The sequence below is a fragment of the Homalodisca vitripennis genome, unplaced genomic scaffold, assembly GCF_021130785.1.
Source record: "Homalodisca vitripennis isolate AUS2020 unplaced genomic scaffold, UT_GWSS_2.1 ScUCBcl_3760;HRSCAF=9496, whole genome shotgun sequence".
Lineage (NCBI taxonomy): Eukaryota > Metazoa > Arthropoda > Insecta > Hemiptera > Cicadellidae > Homalodisca > Homalodisca vitripennis.
This window is the reverse complement of record NW_025779895.1, coordinates 1-22772: the sequence shown is the minus strand read 5'-3', so window position 1 is coordinate 22772 and position 22772 is coordinate 1. Positions and strand designations below refer to the sequence as shown.

The window sequence follows — 22772 nt, the reverse complement described above, 5'->3', positions numbered from 1 at the left end:
CTTTGTGCTACTTCCGGAGTGACAGGTTATTCTGGATGGGTAAAGTTGAGGGTAGGGGCCACCTCCTGTCGAGATTCATGAGGAAGAATTTAGGGCACTAATCTCAAGTCATGTCCCTTAGGAAGAAAGAGAAGCCAGCTCAGAACCAGCCTCTACAGTCAAAGCAGGCAGGTGGGTGGCACACCCTTATGTCTAGACTAGCAAGAACCTTTGACTCTTAGGGAGCAAACCCCACCAAATCCAACAGTCATCTCTATCGAATTACCCTTGCACCCCAGAATCTCAGTATAAGTGTTTTTTCATTTTGTTTTATCAATATATAAGGTGAGAAATGGACATTGTTTGAGTGTTTTATAAAACGAATCGTACTTTTTGTTGTAACACTTTATTCTAATTCTTCGCTTACAGCTTCCATCTTAAATTGTCTATCAAGATTTTGACTATATTTATTTTATATGTTTGTTCAGGGATGTTTTTTATTCTGTTATGTTGCATATTATTGATTGAGGCTAATTAAGGTGATCTTGCAAATGTGGCCAGTTATTTCCTTAGTTTTTTATTTGTTGTATATAAATATATATATATATATATATATATACTAGTTTACTTAAATGTAACTAGAGATTTTAATTGGTTCACAGCTTGTTTTAGAGCTTTGGTTTTTATTGATTACTAAAGTCATGTAAACCTTTTTTAGGGAAATTTATAGTCATTAGGGGTTTTATAAGATTGTAAATGTGTTTGTAGAAAATTCATTGTGGCTTGAAATTAATTGTTTTGTGACAACTATAGAAGGTTTCTTTGTGAAGTGTTCTGGAATACTAACCAATTTCCAAAATCTAGACTGTAAGCTTAAAACCACAATTTAATATTTAAAATTATGTATTCATATAAGTATTACAAAATATAGATAGATAGCAAAAATCACAAATCCACATAGTATTGACTTAATTATTACAATTTATTAATGTATTAACTAGAACAAATAAGTCCAAAGAAAAAACTGAAAAAAGTTACAGTGTCAAAGGTAACGAATATACTATCAAGATCAGATTGTATTCGAGTTGATATAAAATCAAAAGTAGTAGCAACTAAACATACCTGACAGCTGGCATCAGAGTATCAGTATCAACTATAACAACATCTGCTGATTTGTTGGCTACTGAGAAGAGACAATCTGCACCATACAGACAGGAGAGTGATGGCTGCAACCCGTACACTCGAGCTACAGAAGACAGCCAGTCGCACTAGAACAGTGACATTTATTGTAAGTTGGATTCAGAGAAGAGACAATCTGCACCATACAGACAGGAGAGTGATGGCTGCAACCCGTACACTCGAGCTACAGAAGACAGCCAGTCGCACTAGAACAGTGACATTTATTGTAAGTTGGATTCAGAGAAGAGACAATCTGCACCATACAGACAGGAGAGTGATGGCTGCAACCCGTACACTCGAGCTACAGAAGACAGCCAGTCGCACTAGAACAGTGACATTTATTGTAAGTTGGATTCAGAGAAGAGACAATCTGCACCATACAGACAGGAGAGTGATGGCTGCAACCCGTACACTCGAGCTACAGAAGACAGCCAGTCGCACTAGAACAGTGACATTTATTGTAAGTTGGATTCAGAGAAGAGACAATCTGCACCATACAGACAGGATAGTGATGGCTGCAACCCGTACACTCGAGCTACAGAAGACAGCCAGTCGCACTAGAAACAGTGACATTTATTGTAAGTTGGATTCAGAGAAGAGACAATCTGCACCATACAGACAGGAGAGTGATGGCTGCAACCCGTACACTCGAGCTACAGAAGACAGCCAGTCGCACTAGAACAGTGACATTTATTGTAAGTTGGATTCAGAGAAGAGACAATCTGCACCATACAGACAGGAGAGTGATGGCTGCAACCCGTACACTCGAGCTACAGAAGACAGCCAGTCGCACTAGAACAGTGACATTTATTGTAAGTTGGATTCAGAGAAGAGACAATCTGCACCATACAGACAGGAGAGTGATGGCTGCAACCCGTACACTCAAGCTACGGAAGACAGCCAGTCGCACTAGAACAGTGACATTTATTGGAAGTTGGCTACTGAGAAGAGACAGACTGCACCAAACAGATAGACTAGGTATGTATAAATATCTTAAAATGTTACATGCCCCCATTGCAATTTTTACTATTTGAACAGCCCACGTAATAATACCTTCTCTAATCCCACTTAAACGAATCAAGCGCTGGCGATCAAGCTTAGTGGGGATGTGGAGGAGAGTGTCATGCAAGTGCTTGCACTGTTTCGTATTGTGACGAAGCTTCAGTCGTTGGCAGTCAGCTTAGTAGTGTAGACCTTTCTGTTGTGCTTGGCGGTTTTTATCAAATTATAAAATGACAGGAAAACTTGAGCAGCATCACTTCATTAAATTTTTCCAAAAGCTTGATGATTCGCAAGTGGAAACTATTTTCAAGATGTAACAGGCTTTTGGGGAGTCTGCTATGAGCAGTACTTGAATAAAAAAAAAAGTGGTACAATCGATTCAAAAATGGTCAAACATTAATGGAAAGTGAATCTTGTTCAGGCTGGCTATCGACAAGCCAGAATAAGAATGTTATTGAAGAAGTGCCAAATTTGGTCACCGAGGACCGTTGTCTATCAGATTGAGAACTAGCAGAATAAGTAGGAGTCAGCATTGGATCAGTACATTTGATTTTAACCGAGGATTTGAAAATGAGAAGAGTGTCCGCAAAATTTGTTTCAAAGTTGCTGAAAATGGAGAAAAACCAACTTTGCCTTGAAATTGCACAAGACATGCTGGATCACTGGCACCTGCCCACTCTGCACATCTAATTCAGAGTTTTCTCACTAAAACCAACACACCCCTGGTTTGCCAAGCTCCGTAATTCCCCAACATGGCTCCCTGCGCCTTCTGGCTATTTCCTAAGCTGAAATGCCCCTGAAAGGAACTCGATTTCAAGAAAGAGAAGACATTAAACAGAATACAACGGCCGAGCTTTAAAGCATTCCAAAAGATGCCTTCCAGAAGTGTTTTGAACAATGGCAGAAGCGCTGGGAGAAGTGTGTGCATCACCAAGGAGACTACTTTGAAGGGGATCAGAAGTTTGTCGCTCTAGTTTAATAAATGCACTTTTAATTAACAAAAGGCCGATACTTTTTGAACAGCTCTCGTATTTTCTTTCCATAGTGTTTAGCATTCATGTTGTCCTTATCTTCTATCTCCATCCTTGAGTAAACATTTTGCTGATGATCATATATGATGATGAACTGTTGTTTTTGACTAATGTAAGCAATTGATTGCTAACACGCTTATGATAAAAAAAATTTACTCGCAATTCCGTTTATTCATCAATATGTTTAATTAATTTATGTGTTATAGTGGTAGAAGAATAAGTCAGTGACAAATTGTAGTAGTGGTATGGCATGAAACGTTTACATTTAAAATGTTTGTTTGTTATCTTAGAAAAATTATTTCCATAAAATCTGTATTTGTTAAAGACAATGAACTAACAGAGAAACACAGAAGGTTTTGTCAATTTTTATTGTTTGTATAACTGTTTATAAAAGTTTTGAGCAAATAGCCGTAAATACGAAAATTGTACTTGTGCACAAACAGCAGGTGTGTCTCGTATTAATAGTTAAAATGAATTGAAATTAATAACTTGAACCTTATCCTGAGCCACACAAATAGTTTTAGTGCCTTGGTAGTTTTCTAGCCACATGAAATCAATAAAAAGAAAAACTATAGTATAAAATATAAAAGTCTTCAATAAGATAAAAATGTATTTATATAATGAAAATAAAATATTATTGTGGTTCCTACTTTCTCTGCACAAACTGAATTTACTTTTCTAATAACATGTCTCCTAACACAGGAAACACATGGAGATAATGTATCTTATCAGTTGCAAGTAAGTCATATGCAGCACTATTGTATCAGATTGGTAACTACTATTTAATCAATTAATGAATTTTTTCTTTTCAATCTGTTGGGCATTTTTCTTCATATGATATTTTTGGGAGCAGATCCTATAATGGTCCTTGATGAACTAAGAGCTTCTCTGATGACAATCGTGCGTTTGCATGATCTGAGCTAAATAACGGTTCCTCAATTAAGTTCAGAAATACCTAGAATATTAATGGGTTGTTACCAGAAAAGCAAATTGAGTTTCTATAGAAAAAATTGTGTAAAAATTGTTGAAGTTATGGGGATTATTGTTGAATAAATTTAAATAAACTAGTTATGCCTAATTGTAAGTAAAACATTTAACTACTGTATTTCAAACGAATTGGATTAATCTAATACATATATTTAATACATTTTTAGGGCTTTTGGGTGGGTTCCATCCCCCTTATCCCCCCTACTATACGTCCCTGGTCTATAATGTGCTTAACAAGTGCAATTAACTTTAATTAAGTAAGGGAAATGCAAAATAACCAGTAAATAAAGTAAATGTAAGTAAATGGATAAGTTTATTACCTTAATCTTATCCTGTAAAGTGCTGACGCAAACACTGACGGCTCGTGCGCCCTGGCCACATATTGACATGGCGTTGGCACTCAGGTATCCAGGAGCTGTCAGGATAAAACGTTTTCAGTTTGTTATACGAGTACATTAATTGAAATGCAATAGAAAAATCGTTTTATTATGAAAGTAAAAATTAAACATTAAATAGTAACTCTTCTCCAATAGAACAGAACACTATTCTCATGTTTTTATTAGTTCTGTGGAAGTAAAGTCTAAAACAGGATCTAGTGTATTTTTCTAGTAAAATAAATAAACAATATGTTTAAAGTTAACATTTGGGATTACATTACATGCAAACATGTCACACATGTATAATATTCATTTGGTAGATGAAGGTCAAAATTATTACAAGTAGGTTATTTGATCATGTTAGGTAGTAAGAAATTCTTTACAAGCTTTTAATTTGAAAAATAAAATAGTACATAAGGAAATTATAAAATAGTATCAAGGACGTAGCCAAGGGGTCTGGACCCCCAAAATTTTTAATTTTTAAACTTTTTTAGCAAACGATTATTATTATTGAAATACTTCAATATTACTTACATGTACTGCTGAAAGATCGTTTTCAATATGATGGGATGTGAAGAGAGCCTTTACACTTTTACAATTTGGATGACTGAATGTAGAGAGAATGTTTACACTTTTACAATTTGGATGACTGAATGTAGAGAGAGTGTTTACATTTTTACAATTCGGATGACTGAATGTAAAGAGAGCCTTTACACTTTTACAATTTGGATGACTGAATGTAGAGAGAGTGTTTACACTTTTACAATTTGGATGACTGAATGTGTAGAGAGAGTGTTTACATTTTTACAATTCAGATGACTGAATGTAAAGAGAGCCTTTACACTTTTACAATTTGGATGACTGAATGTAGAGAGAGTGTTTACACTTTTACAATTCGGATGACTGAATGTAAAGAGAGCCTTTACACTTTTACAATCTGAAATGAAATGAAATGAAATATGCCTTTATTTAAGGCATTTAAGGCACAATCTGGATGACTGAATGACTGAATGTGAAGATTAAGTTTACATTATTACATTATGAGCAGTTTACTGCAATTTCATTACTTTCTGTCCACTACGGGAAAATATTAGTCGTCTCGATCTCCTCAAAATTTTTTTCTGGCTACGTTCTTGGTACAGCTGTAGGAAGTATCACTTGAAAATGATGGTTAATGGTGAGAATGTCAATGATAAACACCAAATCGCACAAGAAGCTAGTACTTACCGCTTGCTAAATAGTCATTCGGTGTCAAAGAGGGTGTCAGTTCCAACGGTGGGACCATCACATTTGACTCCAACAATCTTATGAAGTCATCAGGAGTGTCAGGCATTGCCAGGACTTGCTTCAACGTTTTCTGAATGTCTTCAGCCTTTGCTCTGGAAACATTACAAATGTTACTCATGTTTACACGATAGATTTCTTAACTTTGTGTGACTGGAACGACTAATGTTTAAATATCAGTTGTAAAAACAAAAAAATGATTAGTCAAAATAAGTTAACTACAATGATTTATCAAGCAGATAAGTGTATAAATACTGAAGGAATCCAGCAGATATTTTATTTAAAATAAAAAATAAATCATACATAATAATTTGTATACTGCACAAATAAATGTAATATTTTGCACTCCAAAATTAAATACATTTATTTCTAAATCAAGAAAATTTGTAACACTGATGAGTGATATAGTTTGATTGTAACATAGAAACGTATTTTTAATTTAATATTTCGATATAATTTGACAATTATTCGGATTTTATTTCTTTTATTCTAGTTTAGAAGAAAAATATTAAGTTTAGGAGTGTAGAGAAGGGCAGCAAGATATATAATGGATAAGTTATGAGGTTTTGGAGAAGATACATTTAAAAGAGAGCCATTCTGCAAAGAAGAATTTGGGTGATTGAATGTGAAGAGAGTGTTTACATTATTAAAATTTGTAAATTTATCAAGCCATATTACATTTTAAAATGATACAAAAGTTAATTGGAGAAGACAACACGCCATATCACCATAATACATGAAATTTTAATCAGATTATACTACAGAGGCCAGTTCTCGAATTTTATAAAAACACCAAATTATATTGGGCAATATATTTAAGTTATTAAATATTCATTAAAACATTTCCAACAGTTTTTTAAAACAAGATTTAAAAATTATTTACAAGTCATCTTTAATGCAGTATTAAGGGATATATGAAAAAAATAATTATGGGCCAGTTTTTGCATAACTGCTTTACATAACAATACTAGGTTTTAGAAAAAAAATCAGACTTACGCTAGACAATAGTTTTAGTTTTTAAAACACTTTTTCTGAATTGAATTAAAAAGAAGTCTAATCTTTATAGGATTAATGTGAAAGATAGAGTTTAAGATCTGGGAGCTGAAAAATAAGGCGGTGTCTTAAAGTAAACATTCTATTGAGTAAACGTCATCAAACAATTTATTATGCACCATATAATTTCTTTATTCTATAAAATATAGTACATAAAAAATATTTTTATTTTAGTATTAAAATTATAAAAACATTTAAAATCACAGACTAAAAAAATTGAATAATAGAATGAAATATTGCATAGCTTGTGCTGGGTTGAATTAGTAGTTAGCATCAAGAATTTATAACTGAAAAGGGTTGCAAAGTATGATCCTGACGCAATTCTACTGCCAAGGCACGTTCCCATGTCCAATACAATCTTAAATAGTTAATACTATTGGGGCAGGCTAAATAAAAATTAAAAGCAGAGGACTTATGCTTTGTTGGACAGTAAAATACCTTTCATTTAAATTAAAACTTAAATTTTAAGAAACCAATAAAATATCATTTCATAATTTATTACACATATGTATTTTAAGACCTGTTTTCATCAAATTTCTTAGCACACATTAAACAAACAATCTGCATTAGATAATTGTTTGAATAAAAATTTGGCCGGATATTGAATTTATAGATACCTTTTCGCAGCAATGACAGGTACAGGTCGTGTCACCCAGACGCAAGGATCTGACGAATTCAAAGGTTTCGTGGAGCCATCAGGACATAGCAGACTGACATCTTCACACACAGAGACTCCGACTTGCTGCACAGAAATACATCCAGGATCAGGATGACAATCCAATCCATTTGGAATAATGTACTTGTTTAAAATGTTTGAAACATTTACAATGTAAGTTCTGTTCTAGGTGGTTTAATGGTCACTCATAATTAAAATATATATTTTAATAGTAATGATGTTAAGGTCCTACGATATGAATATTCCAAACATGTCAGCATATTTAATGGGCAGATTTTCAAATTTGGTAAAGTTATTTATTTATCGCGTACACTCTTTCTATTAATTTCTTTGTTAAGGATAACCTAAAATAACAAGACTTACACTGAAGTGTAGTTTTGCATCTTTCAGCATGGACCAAGCGATGTCACCCAGGCAGTCGGACAGACAGTAGAGAGCACCTTGTCGGCCCCAGTACTTGTCTCTCTGAGAGCACACACTGGGCACATCACACAGACCGCACATGCTCTTGTACCGACTCTCTGCAATAGGCAATTTATTTTTTAAAGACAAATATACATCATAACATAGTGCCTTCAAATAGTGTTTTGGTTAATATACATAACTGTCTCGTAATTGCAGTTTATAATGTGCAGGCGCTTTAAAAACTTTTATCTTTTGCAGCGCTGCCTGTTGGAGAGTTACATCAATGAGCATAGCATATAAACCTTTTACATGGAAAAATACATATACATACACATTTTCATAATGAATGGTCAAATAGTTTCTGAGTCTATAAAGGACAAACAGACAAACATTCAGATGAATGTTTGTCAGTGAAGAATCTAAATATATATATATATATATATATATATATATATATATATATATATATATATAATTTTGGCCACTATTAATAAATATGTAATAATCAGTACATAGGGTTTTTCACTATCTCATATGTTCTCACCCCACAAATAATTGTTGTGGAAATCTGCTTTAGATTCTTTGCCCAGTATGGCTAAGCAGGAGCTTATCCATACTCCAGCGGTATTGACAGTAGTCAAGTATTCATACTGTGTCTAGTCTGACCTACTAGCTTATACACATAAACGATAACTTACTAAGTTGTGCATCGATCTCTGGGTCTGCAGCCCATACTCCAGCTTTGCAAGATTCTCCGAAGAACTCTGCTAAGGCTTTAATGCGATTTTCTTCAACTGAGACCCCCTTGTCGCAGAGTTGGGGGGCAACACGATTCTCAAAATACTGTTAAAAAAAAGAAAAATTAAGTACATTAAAACGTAATGTATAGTGCAAACAAGTTATATTTCATAATATTGTATCATTAAGTGTTTATAAACGACAAAATTAAATTTTAATCAAACTAATTCACAAAAGTAATTGCTCTGCTGGAAATTGGACCTGGATCTCGTATGGTGAGCACTACACCACAGAACCAACACATTTCATATTCAGTTAATATTTAGTTTCTGGTTCTTTGCATGTTTTTAAATAAGCAACTAGTGTGTGATTCAAAGAACTGTCAAATGACAAATTAAATTAAATTATTTGTTGTGTGTTTAACATTGTTTAGGTTACTTTAGCTTGTCCTGTATTGCTATAAAGTACCATTAAATTTTTTGTTATGTATTTCACATTTTGTATGCTACTTTAACTTAACCTGTATTGCTACGTCTGTAACACTTTCAGTCCCAGCAGTCTATGTTACTTAACAGTAAGTGTAAACATCATAATCATGAATCTTCACATGGCGCTGAGTGTGTTAACCCCTATCATTTCAGAACATTCATCCTGGAGAACGTTATTACTAAACTGTCACCATTACGGAATGCTCAAAAAGTCGAAGAACATCTTCTCTACAGTAAAAATTGCACAGATATTGATTATAAAGTTGATACAAAATATACAATTTCATATTACTATAATCTTGAACTGTGTATAGAATTTTAATATTAACATCATCAAACAGTTCAAATATTAGTTATAAATACTGCTATAGTTTCAGTAATAATACTATAACTCCTACTGTTAACCAGTAAGTTTCTTTTTTATTCTCTTGGGACAAGAAGCTTATAAATTGCACTTAGTCCTATAAGAACCTTAGTGCGGCTTCTGAAGTGACAGAATATTCAGGATGGGTAAGGTTAGGGGATAGGGGCCGCCTCCTATCGAGATCCATGAGGATGAATTAGGGCACTAATCTCAAGCTCATGTCCCCCCAGAAGAAGGGAGGCCAGCTCTGAACCAGCCTCTCCAGTTAAAGTAGGCAGGGGATGGCACACCCTTGTTGAGGCTAGCAATAACATTTGATACTTAAGGAAGGAACCCTTCCAACTCCAATAGTCATCTCCCGCAGTAGACTAGACCTATCGATTGCCCTTGCACCCCAGAATCTCGACACTTGCGGTTAGTGATGTGCCGCTCCTGGACATCCATAATGTTGCTCAGATTTAAGCGACACATCGGTTTTTGCTGTGCCCAGTGGTGGGTTCAACTGGAAGGTATAAACCAGCCAGAAGTGATCCCTGCTGGGTTGGATTGAATAAGTTACAGTATAGTAGAGTTTGCCTGGTGCAGATGGGGTAAGTTGTGGGACAACAAGGAAATCTTGGAACAAACCAGGAAGTATTACTAGTGATACTGAGATTCACTCACCAATGAGAACACCTCACTCCAGTCATAGTTGGCGGAGAACGGGTTGTTGCCTGGATGACACAATCTTTTACCCTTCAGATCAGACAGCTGTGATATGTTAGCTTTGTTGGACACCACTGCTACGACTCCATACTCCCATTTCTCTGGAAAGGTTTAATATCGCTAAATAGTTTTCCATTTTTAACTATTTACTATCTATTACTTTAAAAAATGTACAATCAAAATTCATTTAGTTTTTTTTTAGTCTTTTATTTGATGATCATCTTGAATGTAAATAAAGCATGTTAATAAACTTTTACACCTCAGGTTAATACACTAACTTGTTAACTACACTCTGTGTTGGACAGTGCTGACGTTTGCTGATAAATGATGTAAATTTTTGAATAGTGATAATCATTGAATAAAAATATAATAGAAAATCCAAAATGTTTAAATTAAGATTACTTCCAGCAAGATTTAGTTTAAAAAATAAAACAGTTTACGATTAGAAGAATCTAATTGATAAATATTTAGCTAAAAATGACATATCTTTAGTGAAAAAGACCAAATCTGTAAATAATCATAAATATACAGGGTGTTAATAAAGTCCCGCACGGGCTTAATAATTTCTGAATGATTACAGGTAAATCAATAAAACTTGGTACATCATTACTGCACCTATGAATCTACTTTTTGAAGTAACTACCATTGTTTGTCATGTCAGGGGGATGGCCTGTAAAGATTCAAAAGGCAATCTTAAATGAGAGCATAGGTCGAGTAGTACATCAAATTAAAAGTATCTATTAGTAGAGTATAATCACGTACATCCAAATCCAAAAGGTTCACTTTTATGTTCAATTGCAATATACTATGTGTTCCAAACTTTATGCACACTGAAGGGATCTTGTAGACCATTAGAGAAGCAGCAAAGATTAAATGCCCAAAGTTGTGCGTAATAACAAGATAAACAAATAAATCAAGATAATTATTGGTTGCGTGGTTCACTCGCTGCGCTCTAAAAACTGTTTTTGTTCAAAATCTGTCACAGTTCTCTTATTAGTACTTATATTGTAATGTTTTTTACATGAAAATCTGCATGAAATTTCTTATAGTTCATAAATAATATAATGAACATTTTTAAGACCAGCAAGCATGGGGTGTCGGGTGTGAGTAAATATTTTTAATGCAACAACCTATTTTTTATTGAATTAAAAGAAAGTAAATTTTTTTCCTAATTTCAAAAATACCATATATTTTATACATTCCTTGTGGTTTTCATGAAATAAATAGTGAAAACCCGTTTTTTTTGTATTGGCGTTTGAAGAGAAATTTTATTCTATTAGTCGGATGGTTGGTAACCCTGACTGATCACCTGATATTTGTACATATTTATATATTGTTAAACAGGTGATCATAAAACCTTACAAGTTTACCAACCCTACAATTATTGGAATAAAAAATCCCTTTTATTAAAAAATGGATGGAGTACTCTGTAACAGCTCATCCCAACAATAAGTGCAGTACATACATTGGGTGGTCAGACAGGTTTACCAACCATCCGACTAATACAATAAAATTATCAAATTAATTTCTTACTTTGTTCAGAAGCGTGAATCCTATGAGTGATCAGAACGTCTGTTAAGTGCACATCATCCGCACTAATCAACAGATCTTCAGCTTCAAATACTGCAAAGTCTGCTTCATTCAAACTGACTTTCTTCATGCAGTCGAGCCTGTGAAGTACATTTTAAAATTATTTAAGAAATATATTACTATTTTAAAATGTAGCTATATGAAAAATCTTCATCAAGTGTAAAACTAGTTAACTAAAAAAATTTTAAGATACAGATTTTATAAAACTTAATCTTTTTGTACTCTTTACTCGGTCCACTGCAAAATGTAAATAGATTAATAAATGTATTTTTATCAAGTATAACAATAGGAGCAGAGATCTTGTTCTTTTGAAGCTCATAAATATTACAAATTTTAAAAATGTTGGTAAAGCTGATAAAGTTAATTATACCAATATTTAGATTGTTCATAAAAATCTTTTTTGAATACTTTTAATACTTGTACATTTTTACTTTAAAAAATTTGAACACACTTGTTAAACATTTACATCTTAGAACTGAAGATCAAATCAAATCTGTTTTATTGCTGACACAATAATCACATCATATGGCAAACGTCAATTAATAATGATATCCTAAAATTTCTGTCATTCGTACTATAATACACATACAGACATACAATCTTTACAATCACACCTCTTTCATTCTTTCATCTCTTTCACCTCTTCATTCATTCAAGATAACTCTGTATCAACCAGAAAAGTATTTTATTGGAATTAAGAAAAGGTGCCCACCATTATAGTAGGTACAGTAGTAGGTATGTTTAAATTATTGACATGATGTTGAATACCGCCACCAAATGATGTTTAAGTCCACTCAATTTTGTGTTATGAAGTATAGTCTTATCTTGCTTGCTGATACCGTCTGTCTCATTGTGTTTATTGGTAAAAAAAATATATTTTTGATCTAACTAAAGATATACCGTAAAGTTCAAAATTTGCATATTTTTTTAGTCTAATTAAGGTATTTAAAAAAAGACAAATTCAGGATAGACCTAATAACATCATCAGGCTCTAAGATGGTGGCCGTACAACATTTTCAAACTGTAATGGCTAAAAAAGGTATACCCCTGAGTGATACGTTTTGCTTACGCTGTGCCAAATCCAATAAGAAGATGAGCACCTTCAACGAACCTTACTTCAAGTGAAAATTTCAAGTCTACATAGACTCTTGGTTCAGTTAGCTCTCCAGATATCCCATATACAGACAGACAGGAGAAAAGTTTTGCCAGCTCTCTGAGTGATACCAACTTGTACCAACCTAATATAGATTAAGAGTTTCTTAAAAAATTTAAACATTTATTACAAGACTGAATGTAACATTGTTTTATTATTTTAACCCCGTACTCATTATATTCTATGGAGCATAATCAAATCAGATTTTTATTGCCGGAACATTCTATAACGCATGGCAAAAGTCAACTTTTTACTTGCTAGAATTTTGTCATACACCCCACAATATGTGATCTCATTCAGACATACAATTTACAAATTTACATACATCCATTCATTCGCCAATGATTCCCACTTCCAGCGACGGATTCAGTCAGTCTTTTTAATTGGTGGTCTCCCAATCATATGCTAAAAACTCGTCTACATTATAAAATGCTTGTGACACTAAAGAGCGTTTCAAACAAGATTATAACACCTTGGGCGTTGGAGCGTTTTTTTATTGAATTTGGTAATTTGTTGACGGAATGAACACCTGCCTGTGAAGGCAAGCGTTCATAAACCACCGTTCTGTGTCTACCAGTTCGGTAGTTATCTCTGCCTCTAGTCTCATATGCATGTATGTCTCGGCAATTCGTTATGGCATATTTAGACATACAAAACAGAGTTGTTTCCAAGATGTAGAGACTGGGCAGCGTCAACAGTTGTAAATTTTTGAAGGCTTCCCTGCACGACTCTCTAAATTTCAACAGAGCGATAATTCGGATCGCTTGTTTTAGCAGCTTGAAACACTCTCATAAATTGATTGTTTGCACAAGCTCCCAGAAAACAGAAGTATAAGCAGACAGAATGGTAAGACAACATTTTGAAAGTGAAAATGATGCAGGGTGCAAGAACGTAGCCAGGAAAACATTGTGGGGGGGGGGGGGTCCAGACAACTCATATTTTCCAATAGTGGACAAAGAGTAAAGCCCCATTTTGTTCCTTAAAAAAGTTCTTGACCCTTTTCTTTATTTGGGAACGATCTTTCAGCAGTATATGTCAGTAATACTGAATTATTTAAATAATAACAATCGTTTACTAAAAAAGTTATTGAAAATTTTGGGGGAGGGTCCGGACCCCTTAAACCTCCTTGCTGGCTACGTCCTTGACATTGTGCACTACTATAATACCTGTCCACGCCAATGATACACCGAAACGGAGTGGTGTCAAGCTTCTCGCAGATCTGAGCTGCAGAATAGTAGCTGGGAGTTTTCGGCAGCACACATAACGTATCTGGAACAGAGTTCATTTTCTGGGTGAAATGTACGAGAAGTTAAACATAAATATTATTGTTTAAAGCAATATTTAAATTATTACATTTCAGTCATTATTTTAATGACTAGATTGATTCAAATGATTTTTATTCAAACCATTTAACAGAAAAGCAATAGAATATGTCAAATATACATGTTTAAGATAAAATACAGTTAGCTAGAAAGCAGTTGTAGTGTAATAATAAATTCCATGATGCTTAAGGAAAACATAATTCCATGCTATAATAATAATAATATAAGTTAGGCACTATGCAAAAACTAAATGCTGTACACCATGCAAATCAGTAATGGAAGTAGGAATAAAATTATAATTACAATAGTTGTCCTATAGATAGGATTAGATATTAGCATAATTACTGTAAAAATACAATAATAAACCTTTTAATCCTTTTTTATATTTTCGAATTCAACGAATTCATCATGAGGTACTTGTAGGTTAAGGTAAATGAAGTAAATAAACCGGCCGATCCTTCAAAATTAGATTTAATCAACATATAAAATCATCGAAGACATCATCAAATTCAAAATATTCTGACCATTTAAATAACACCGCCCATACATACACAAACATTGTAAACAATAATCTTGAAATTTTACACACATGAAAAAATCATCTATTGTCAAATTTAGAACATTTTAAAATTTACAAATGTGCCAAAATTAATACCTAATGTTACTATTAAATGACAAATATTTTCTAAAAAAAATGTATTATTCGATAGAGTTTTTAAAACAATATAAATTGATCACATATAAAATTAAAATACAAAACTTTAGCCACCAACGTAGTTAAAACATGACAATTTGGTATCAATTATTTATTTACTTCATTTACTTTAACCTACAAGTACTTGATGGAATTCGTTACATCAAAATGTACATTGTACAAATAAAAATATATATATATAAATTTTTAAGAGGTTTATTATTGTATATTTAAAAATTGAAAAATTCTAATTAAATGTCTATGTGATTAAGTGGAAGATAGAAAGTATGGTAGCTATAATAGGTGACATTCGCAGTCTGTAAAGTTAGGACTTCGGTGCCTAAAAACTTTTTAATACAGTTATTATTTGGAAATGGACTAGGCTCAAAATTCAAAATTTCTAACTTAGGGGTTTTTGTCATCAAGATGGAGTACACGATTAAGTACTCCATTATTCAAGTGAACGCTCTACTTCATTATCTTTAGCTACACTTTCGTAGAATACTATAATAATCACTGATACGGACTGTACTAAGGAGATCTATTTAAAAGGTTGAGTGTGTAATGTGACTGAGAGGGTTAATTTAAATAATTTATTTGAAAACAACTTTTAATTTATTATAAATAATTATCTTTGAATCTTAATTTATTAATAGTGTGAGACTTAATATGAATAATTGATAATAATTGGTTATGTGAAGGATTGCAATGCACATTATACATTAATGGTTGATTATAAATATTTAATTATTCAACAATTAATTATGACATAAAACTATTAAACTAAAGTATGTTAGATGAAAAGCAAAATTGAAAATACATTATTATTTATATACCAAGGCACTGATTACTTAACTCAACTGGTGAATGAATGAATGAGGGAATGGATTTGGGAGTGCTAATGTAATGCCGAGCGGTCCAAGTCGTTTGGACTTTGAGTCAGAGTTAGAGATAGCGCAGGTTCAGGTTCAAATCCTGTCTGTGACCGTTGCACTTTTTTTGCAATCGACATTGTACTGGCTCGACTCTCCCCCTTGTTCTGTTTGATAAGATCCTCGCACAGGCCAGTGGCCCATGAGGACGAGCAGAATAAGGTTTGAAAGGGATCAGCCTCTTCTTAATAAAAATAAATCATACATTGTACTATTCAGCCCTCTACACGTCTGTGGCTGGAACTTTGCAAATTATCGATGTATTTTCATGAATAAAGAGTATTAGTGAAGAAAGTTTAGCATATGTAATGTTTTGTTATAATTGTAAACATATCCGATAAGGCAAATACAAATACTGGGTGTATCAAAAGCGTCTCCTCAAAAAGGGGTATTTATACGGCTAAGGAAGTGAAGTTTTGTAGATGATATTTGTTTTATCTCAAAAAGACTTGCTCAATGGATCATTAATCTCAATGTTTTGAGTTCTCTTCAAAATGTTGAAATCTCCCAAAAAACTTAGGTGATTTTATTAAATATTTCAAAGGAAATTTGAAAAACATTCAACTGTCCAAAAGAGAAGGGGCTTTTCAGACTGCCTTGTTAATTTTATATTTCCTTATTGATTTTCATGTAAGACATTCCTTTTGAACGTTTCACATTCCAGAGCATTGTTACTTTTAGACCGTTTCTGCCCTACACGGTGATAGATTAAGACGTGGTAAAAGTTTAAACGTGTAGAGCAATATCGATTAGCTGTCAGAGACAACGCTTTCACCCATATACGGTCTTCGACAGGTTCTAAATAAAGCCATACGTTCGCAGTATTGTGTGATTGTGTTTCCTGATAAACTTGCAGCTTACTCGGCCTACCTTAGAACTGTCAACGAATACGCGAATATAGTTCCGTCTGCCCCTCTGTCTCTGCAATATTACTGTAAACATTCCATTAGTTTCTATTACGTCTCAATTACCATTTTTATTTTTTGGGTAGACTTTAATAACCGGATTACACTCTTTATTCGGTTGTTTTTATCGAATGGTTCGATTGTTTTTAGCCGAATGGATAATTCGATATTACAATTTATTTGATTAAACATATGATTCATACTTATTAGTTAGTCATTTGTCATGTAAACAATACACAGCAAGAAGAAACTAATTTGTTGAGAATTTGAAATTTACGATGAATACGAGGAAATGATGTGATCAATTTCGAGATATACATGTTTGGCTACTGCTTTTACAAAAGCGGTTACTCACTGCTATCCGTGCAATCTATAAATATCGTAACGTATTTCTTATGTGTAGGTCTAGGCCGTAGATTTGTATTTTGTAATGTTATTGATAAATTTACGTTATTAAGAATTGTAATGTATTATTCTTGTTAATGTATTATAATTCTTGTTTCGTACGATTAATGTATAATATCGAATTTGGGTAATATATGGAATAGTTCGAAAAAACAATCGAATAACGAGTGAAGGCCGCTTATTAAAGTCTCCCCTTATTTTTTAACGTACATTTTGATATTTTTAAGACACGAGATATACAGGGTATTTCATAACGGGCGACCAATATTTCAAAAATTAATTCAGGACACCAAAATAAGAAAAATTCATATTAAACATATGAATAGAAATACTTTTTTCTTATCTCTCTCTGTTTTTTTCCGTTAACAATATGACAGTTTATGGAAGTGCATTATTAAACAAATATTTACAAGCTTATATAATGCAAACTGGCGCTGGATTTCTGGACTATACTTCTACAATGTTGTATATTTTTCAAAACTTTGGATGACTGGATAACAGGAACATTTACTATCTTTATGTTACACAAGGTATAACACAACGTTTCGAGGATTGGAATCGTGGGTACCCTCTTTGTCAGGTGGGGGAGGTTTTTAAAACATACATGTGTTATACCTTTTGTAACATATAACGATGGCAAATATCCAAAAATCCTGTTATCCTTTCAAACCTTCCATCGCCAATAACAAACTTTAAAAAATTGCATGGCTGCTATCTTGTAAACTTAAGAACAAAAAACTGTTGTGAATGACCTGGGAATTCTAAAACACTTCCAGTTTTTTCTCCACCTAGAACACTCCTAGAACAGCCACTGCTATCTTAAGCACTCAAGAAAAACATTAAAATGTGTTATTATAAAGGCTGCTTGAAGTTTCTTGAAATTCTTATTATTTTTCTCTGTACTACAAAATAGTTGAAATTTTAATTTTGTACAAACGTGATCGTTTGCCATATCGAAGCATTTCATTGGTTCAGTATGTCTATTAAACTTATATATTAATTTTTGTGTAAATAATAATCTTTGTGTGTAGTCGAATTATAGTAGGTTTAGTTGGATTCTGGGGGCAATAATCGGTGAAAATCCAAAAAGTTGCGAGATAATTTCGTCATGATGGCGAATTCAATATATCCCCGAAACAGCGAGTTGTTATTTAACGGAAATAACACAAAAAGGTGAATTCTCGTCACGGCGATCAAACTCAGTGCGCGAGAGCTGCAATAACACTCGACTAATAATGCAGAACGAAGTACAGTAACTGCAGGGAAAGCGATGGGGGAAACAGCCGGTGAAAGCCGGTGTAAGGAAAATTAGTTCCACAACAGGGCTTCGGTGTTGGGAACGCTTTGATCTAGCGCTAATTACTGAGTTGACATTCTCTTGATTAAAATATCAAAGTAGTCAAATGTAATAGAGATCGATCACAGACTGCAGCCCTTACGTTTCTATGCACTGTGACCCTTGACAGATTTTTTAGTTCGTAGGTGTTGCAGTCGGTGTTCGGCTGGTTTAGTTTGTTTTACACTAAAAGAGATTTTTTACCCACCACTCTTTAAATTATCTTCAATAAAAACTATCATTCCAGAGGAACTGTAAGTATTTATAATAGTATTAAGAACAAAATGTTAGTATTTAATGAAAAAATCTGAAAATACAGATAATAAATGAAAAAATACAAATATTTTTCAAGTAATATTTTATCCCAAAATGTTTTGTTTTTCTAAGTCGAATTTGATAAAAAAAAATGTAATGTTATTGACTAAAAAGTATTAAAAAAGCAAGCCTCTCACCGAAGTTGTAATTATTTAGTTATGAGTTACGCAAAATTTACATTTTCATATTCAGCCGGTTTATTTTGGCTTGTTCAAAACTTGCTAAACTTTCCTATTTTTAATGTCTATAATTCCTTGTAGAGTGACCAGAAAAAACTATAAAATTGTTTCTCTCTTTATTAAAAGATTATCTTAATGCGCTGTTATTTCGATAGTAAAATATTAAATCAACCAAAAACAAAAAAATTGTTTAAAGTTTGTTATTGACGATGGAAGGTTTTGATAGGATAATACGATTTCAAACATTTGCCATCGTTGTATATTGCAAAAGGTATAACACGTGTATTTATTAAAAACCGCGCCCACCTGACGAGGAGGGTAGATTCCAATCCTCGAAACGTCGTGCTATACATTTTGTAACATATAAGATGGCAAATGTCCGAAATCCAATTATCCTCTCAAACCAAAAACCAGTTTCACAACCTTAAGGATTTATACGATATAGTATGAAGAACTTAAACGTACCGCATTGAGATACTTCTATGGTATTTTTGGCCACAGTAATGATATGACACCACTCAGAAACTTTATTAAGAGGAAATATTACGATTTTAATACTCTGCCAATTGATACAATGCCATTTAAATAGTAAAATGCTAGGAAATTTAACACTATTCAGATCAAGCTGAATAAAGGTATCTAGGTGAAAATTAAGTCAAGCAAGGAAAGCGTCATAGTGAATAAAATGACAGTACAGTCTGTAAGCTGCATAGTATAGCATATTTTACTATTCTAGCTATTCTTTGTTTGAAGGTTATTTTTGACGATGGAAGGATTGTGAAGGGAACAGGATTTTTCCGGACATTTGCCATCGTTCAGTGAAACAAGAAATCAGTAACACTACGTTTCGAGATCTGCAATCTGATCTCTTCTTCAGGTAAAGAACTAACCAAATACATAATTACAAACTAGGTTAAAATAAACAAATCTTACCAAAGCGTTGTGGCACGGCCTAACCACACGCCTAGGTTTATTTTTAACCTAGTTTGTAATTATGTATTGGGTTAGTTCTTTACCTGAAGAAGAGATCAGATTGCAGATCTCGAAACGTAGTGCTACTGATTTCTTGTTTCACTGAACGATGGCAAATGTCCGGAAAAATCCTATTCTAGCTAATTTACGTTAATTTTTAAATCAATTTTACTACTTATCAATGTACCCGAGACGAAAAATAAGAACTTACCAACCAAATTTAGACATAATAGAAATGGCGATTAGAAAGCCTAGCAGTGTTAATGGTAGGTAATTATTCGGATAGATAAACAATGGTTACAACTCGAACGTTCTCTACTTTTCTAGTGTACTTTAAAACGGTAACATTCCAACCAATATTTCTTTTTTACTGAAACATTCTTCGTACATTTTATAAGATAGATATTACTAACTAAGTAAGACTAATATAAAGCGCTGGGCTCAATAAATAAGTAATTGCTTGCAACCTCTCCAGCTTCAGTCTAAATCAAGTTTGACGTCAATTAGGAGGAAATTAAGCGGAGCAACTGACGTAGCTTCGTAAATTCAAACAAATTCAATTATCCACTCGCGATCGCGTCTTTACAAAAGAGAACATTCCAACGTAAATTAGTTGCTCTACGTAATGTACATTAATTTTATAAAATATGTCTCTATTGGGTTGTCAGGTAGAAATTAAAATACAACAAAAGCTAGATTAATCATGTTATTTATGCCTACTCGTGTTGCGTTTTGCTGATATATTATCACATTTTTTGATAAAACTCGATTACTATGATGCTGATAAGAAAATGAGTAAGTATAGGCTAAACATGTGTTCTATAGTTTTAATCAAAAAACTTTCCTCTGATCATTTAAAAAACGACGGTCATCTCTAGTATAGGATAAAGTAAAGATGCCTTATTTTACCAGGCGAAGTTAGGGCTAAAAAGGTGACTTCCGAATAGGATAACCAGACGTCCAGATTTAGGAGGAAATGTCCTCTTTTTTAACGTTTGTCCTTCTGTCCTCCAGGCTTTTTAAAATGAAGTGAAATGTTTTTATTCGAACGCTTAAATTTCCAAAAACAGTAGCATCACATTAAAAAACCTTCTGATTTTTGAAGTGCCAAAGATAGACCATGACACATTATAGCAGCGCACATGTAATGAATGCCATGACATGTGAACTGCTGTTAGATTCAGTTGTATGTTGAGTGTTGTCTATAGTGTCACTGACTCACTGTTGTTCCTATCCCCTATCCGCTCAGCTGCACTGGCGCTACTACCCCTTGATTGTCTATTTATGTATTGTGAATGATAGGTTAACTTTAATACGTTAGAGAAAAAAATCGGACAATAATTAATTCAATCTTATGCCACATACAAAATAATTGCCTCAAATAATACTTTTATCCACCAAAACGTTCTTTAATATACATTTTTTCTGTTTAAATGTCAAAATATCCAATTTCAGTTTTTTTACTTACATTATAATATCCTCAAATACAGTAAGGTACAAATAAACACATATAAATTGATATGAGCGTTTTTAAATAGTGTATAAATAAATGTGTTTGCAAAGTTTATAAGAATAATTATGTAATACTGTCCTCATTTTTGCTTTTAATGTCCTGCTTTTTAACCCCAAAAGTCCTTTTAGGAATTTGCGTCTGGTCACCTTGCTTCCATAACCACCACCAACGGCCGGGCAGGCGGGCTGCTTGCAAGGACAGGATCGGTCAGCGATCAACACCCATCCAAGCAGCGGCCACACTCGACGTTGCTTGATCTGGTTATCTTGCGATAACCGTTGTACCCGCGACACTGCGCCATTAGCAAAGTCTATTAAACAATGAAGGGTTTTTCTATCGTTGGTTTGTGACAGTACATAACTGGAGGTGATCCTTCAGTTATCAGCTGCACACGTTAGTTAATATACAGGGTGTCCCGGGACGACTTAATATTATTTTCATCATTACAAATAGAGCTGCTACTCTTTACATATTGTTAGTGCGCATGACGTACTATTTTAACGCGTATTCAGTGGATTGCTACGCTTTCTGGGGGGGGGGGGGAGGGGGAGCACGTTAGGAGTCAGAAGAACAGTTTTTTAATTAGAACATCGGCCAAATAGCATATCAGGTTAAAATTATTTTATTGGCACAATAAAATAACACAAACCCGACCTCAAAAGGTTGACCCTAACCAAAATAGTGGTGTATTGAAATTTCAAAACATTGTTAGAATGAGCTTATGTGTTATTTTCAAATTAATCTATGAAGAACAATTACAATGGCGAAAGAACAAATTTTGAAAACACCAAATTTAAAGATATTTACACGTTAACCAAACATTTTTGTGTTTATTTATTTAATCTTAAGACCCAAAAGTAAAGTTATGTTCACTTAAAGGATAATTAATGTTACACAGCTGATCTCGAAAAGTTCACGCAGAACAATATAACAGCTGATTATAACTCGGTAAATTTAAAATTACAACTTCCTAATGATTTAAAGGCCTTATTTACATTGTAAACCTGGGTTATTACCTCCAATTAAAAAATACTCGTTTACCTACAGAAATTCATGTTCCCCCGTGTTAAATATAAACTCATTACGTAGGTCTCTTAAAATAATTGCAGTCATCATTTTTTATTCTATATGGTATACAGATTAAAGCTATGTAGCTTATAAGTGCTCTTATAAACACTAGCCTATATT

At 33.4% G+C, this 22772-nt stretch overlaps 1 protein-coding gene across 1 annotated transcript in view; it reads right to left on the bottom strand.

Moving 5' to 3' along the window:
• LOC124372668 (melanotransferrin-like) overlaps positions 1-14296 on the bottom strand; it is a 29075-nt gene extending 14779 nt beyond the window's left edge. Inside the window, exons 1-9 of the mRNA XM_046831077.1 lie at positions 14178-14296; positions 11802-11938; positions 10227-10369; positions 8672-8816; positions 7932-8089; positions 7510-7634; positions 5783-5934; positions 4499-4593; positions 1102-1247 (exon numbers count right to left, since the gene is read on the bottom strand). Of these exons, the coding sequence (XP_046687033.1) occupies positions 1102-1247; positions 4499-4593; positions 5783-5934; positions 7510-7634; positions 7932-8089; positions 8672-8816; positions 10227-10369; positions 11802-11938; positions 14178-14296 (1220 nt within the window). The remainder of the gene's footprint in view (positions 1-1101; positions 1248-4498; positions 4594-5782; positions 5935-7509; positions 7635-7931; positions 8090-8671; positions 8817-10226; positions 10370-11801; positions 11939-14177) is intronic.
• Between the last annotated feature and the right edge of the window lie 8476 nt (positions 14297-22772).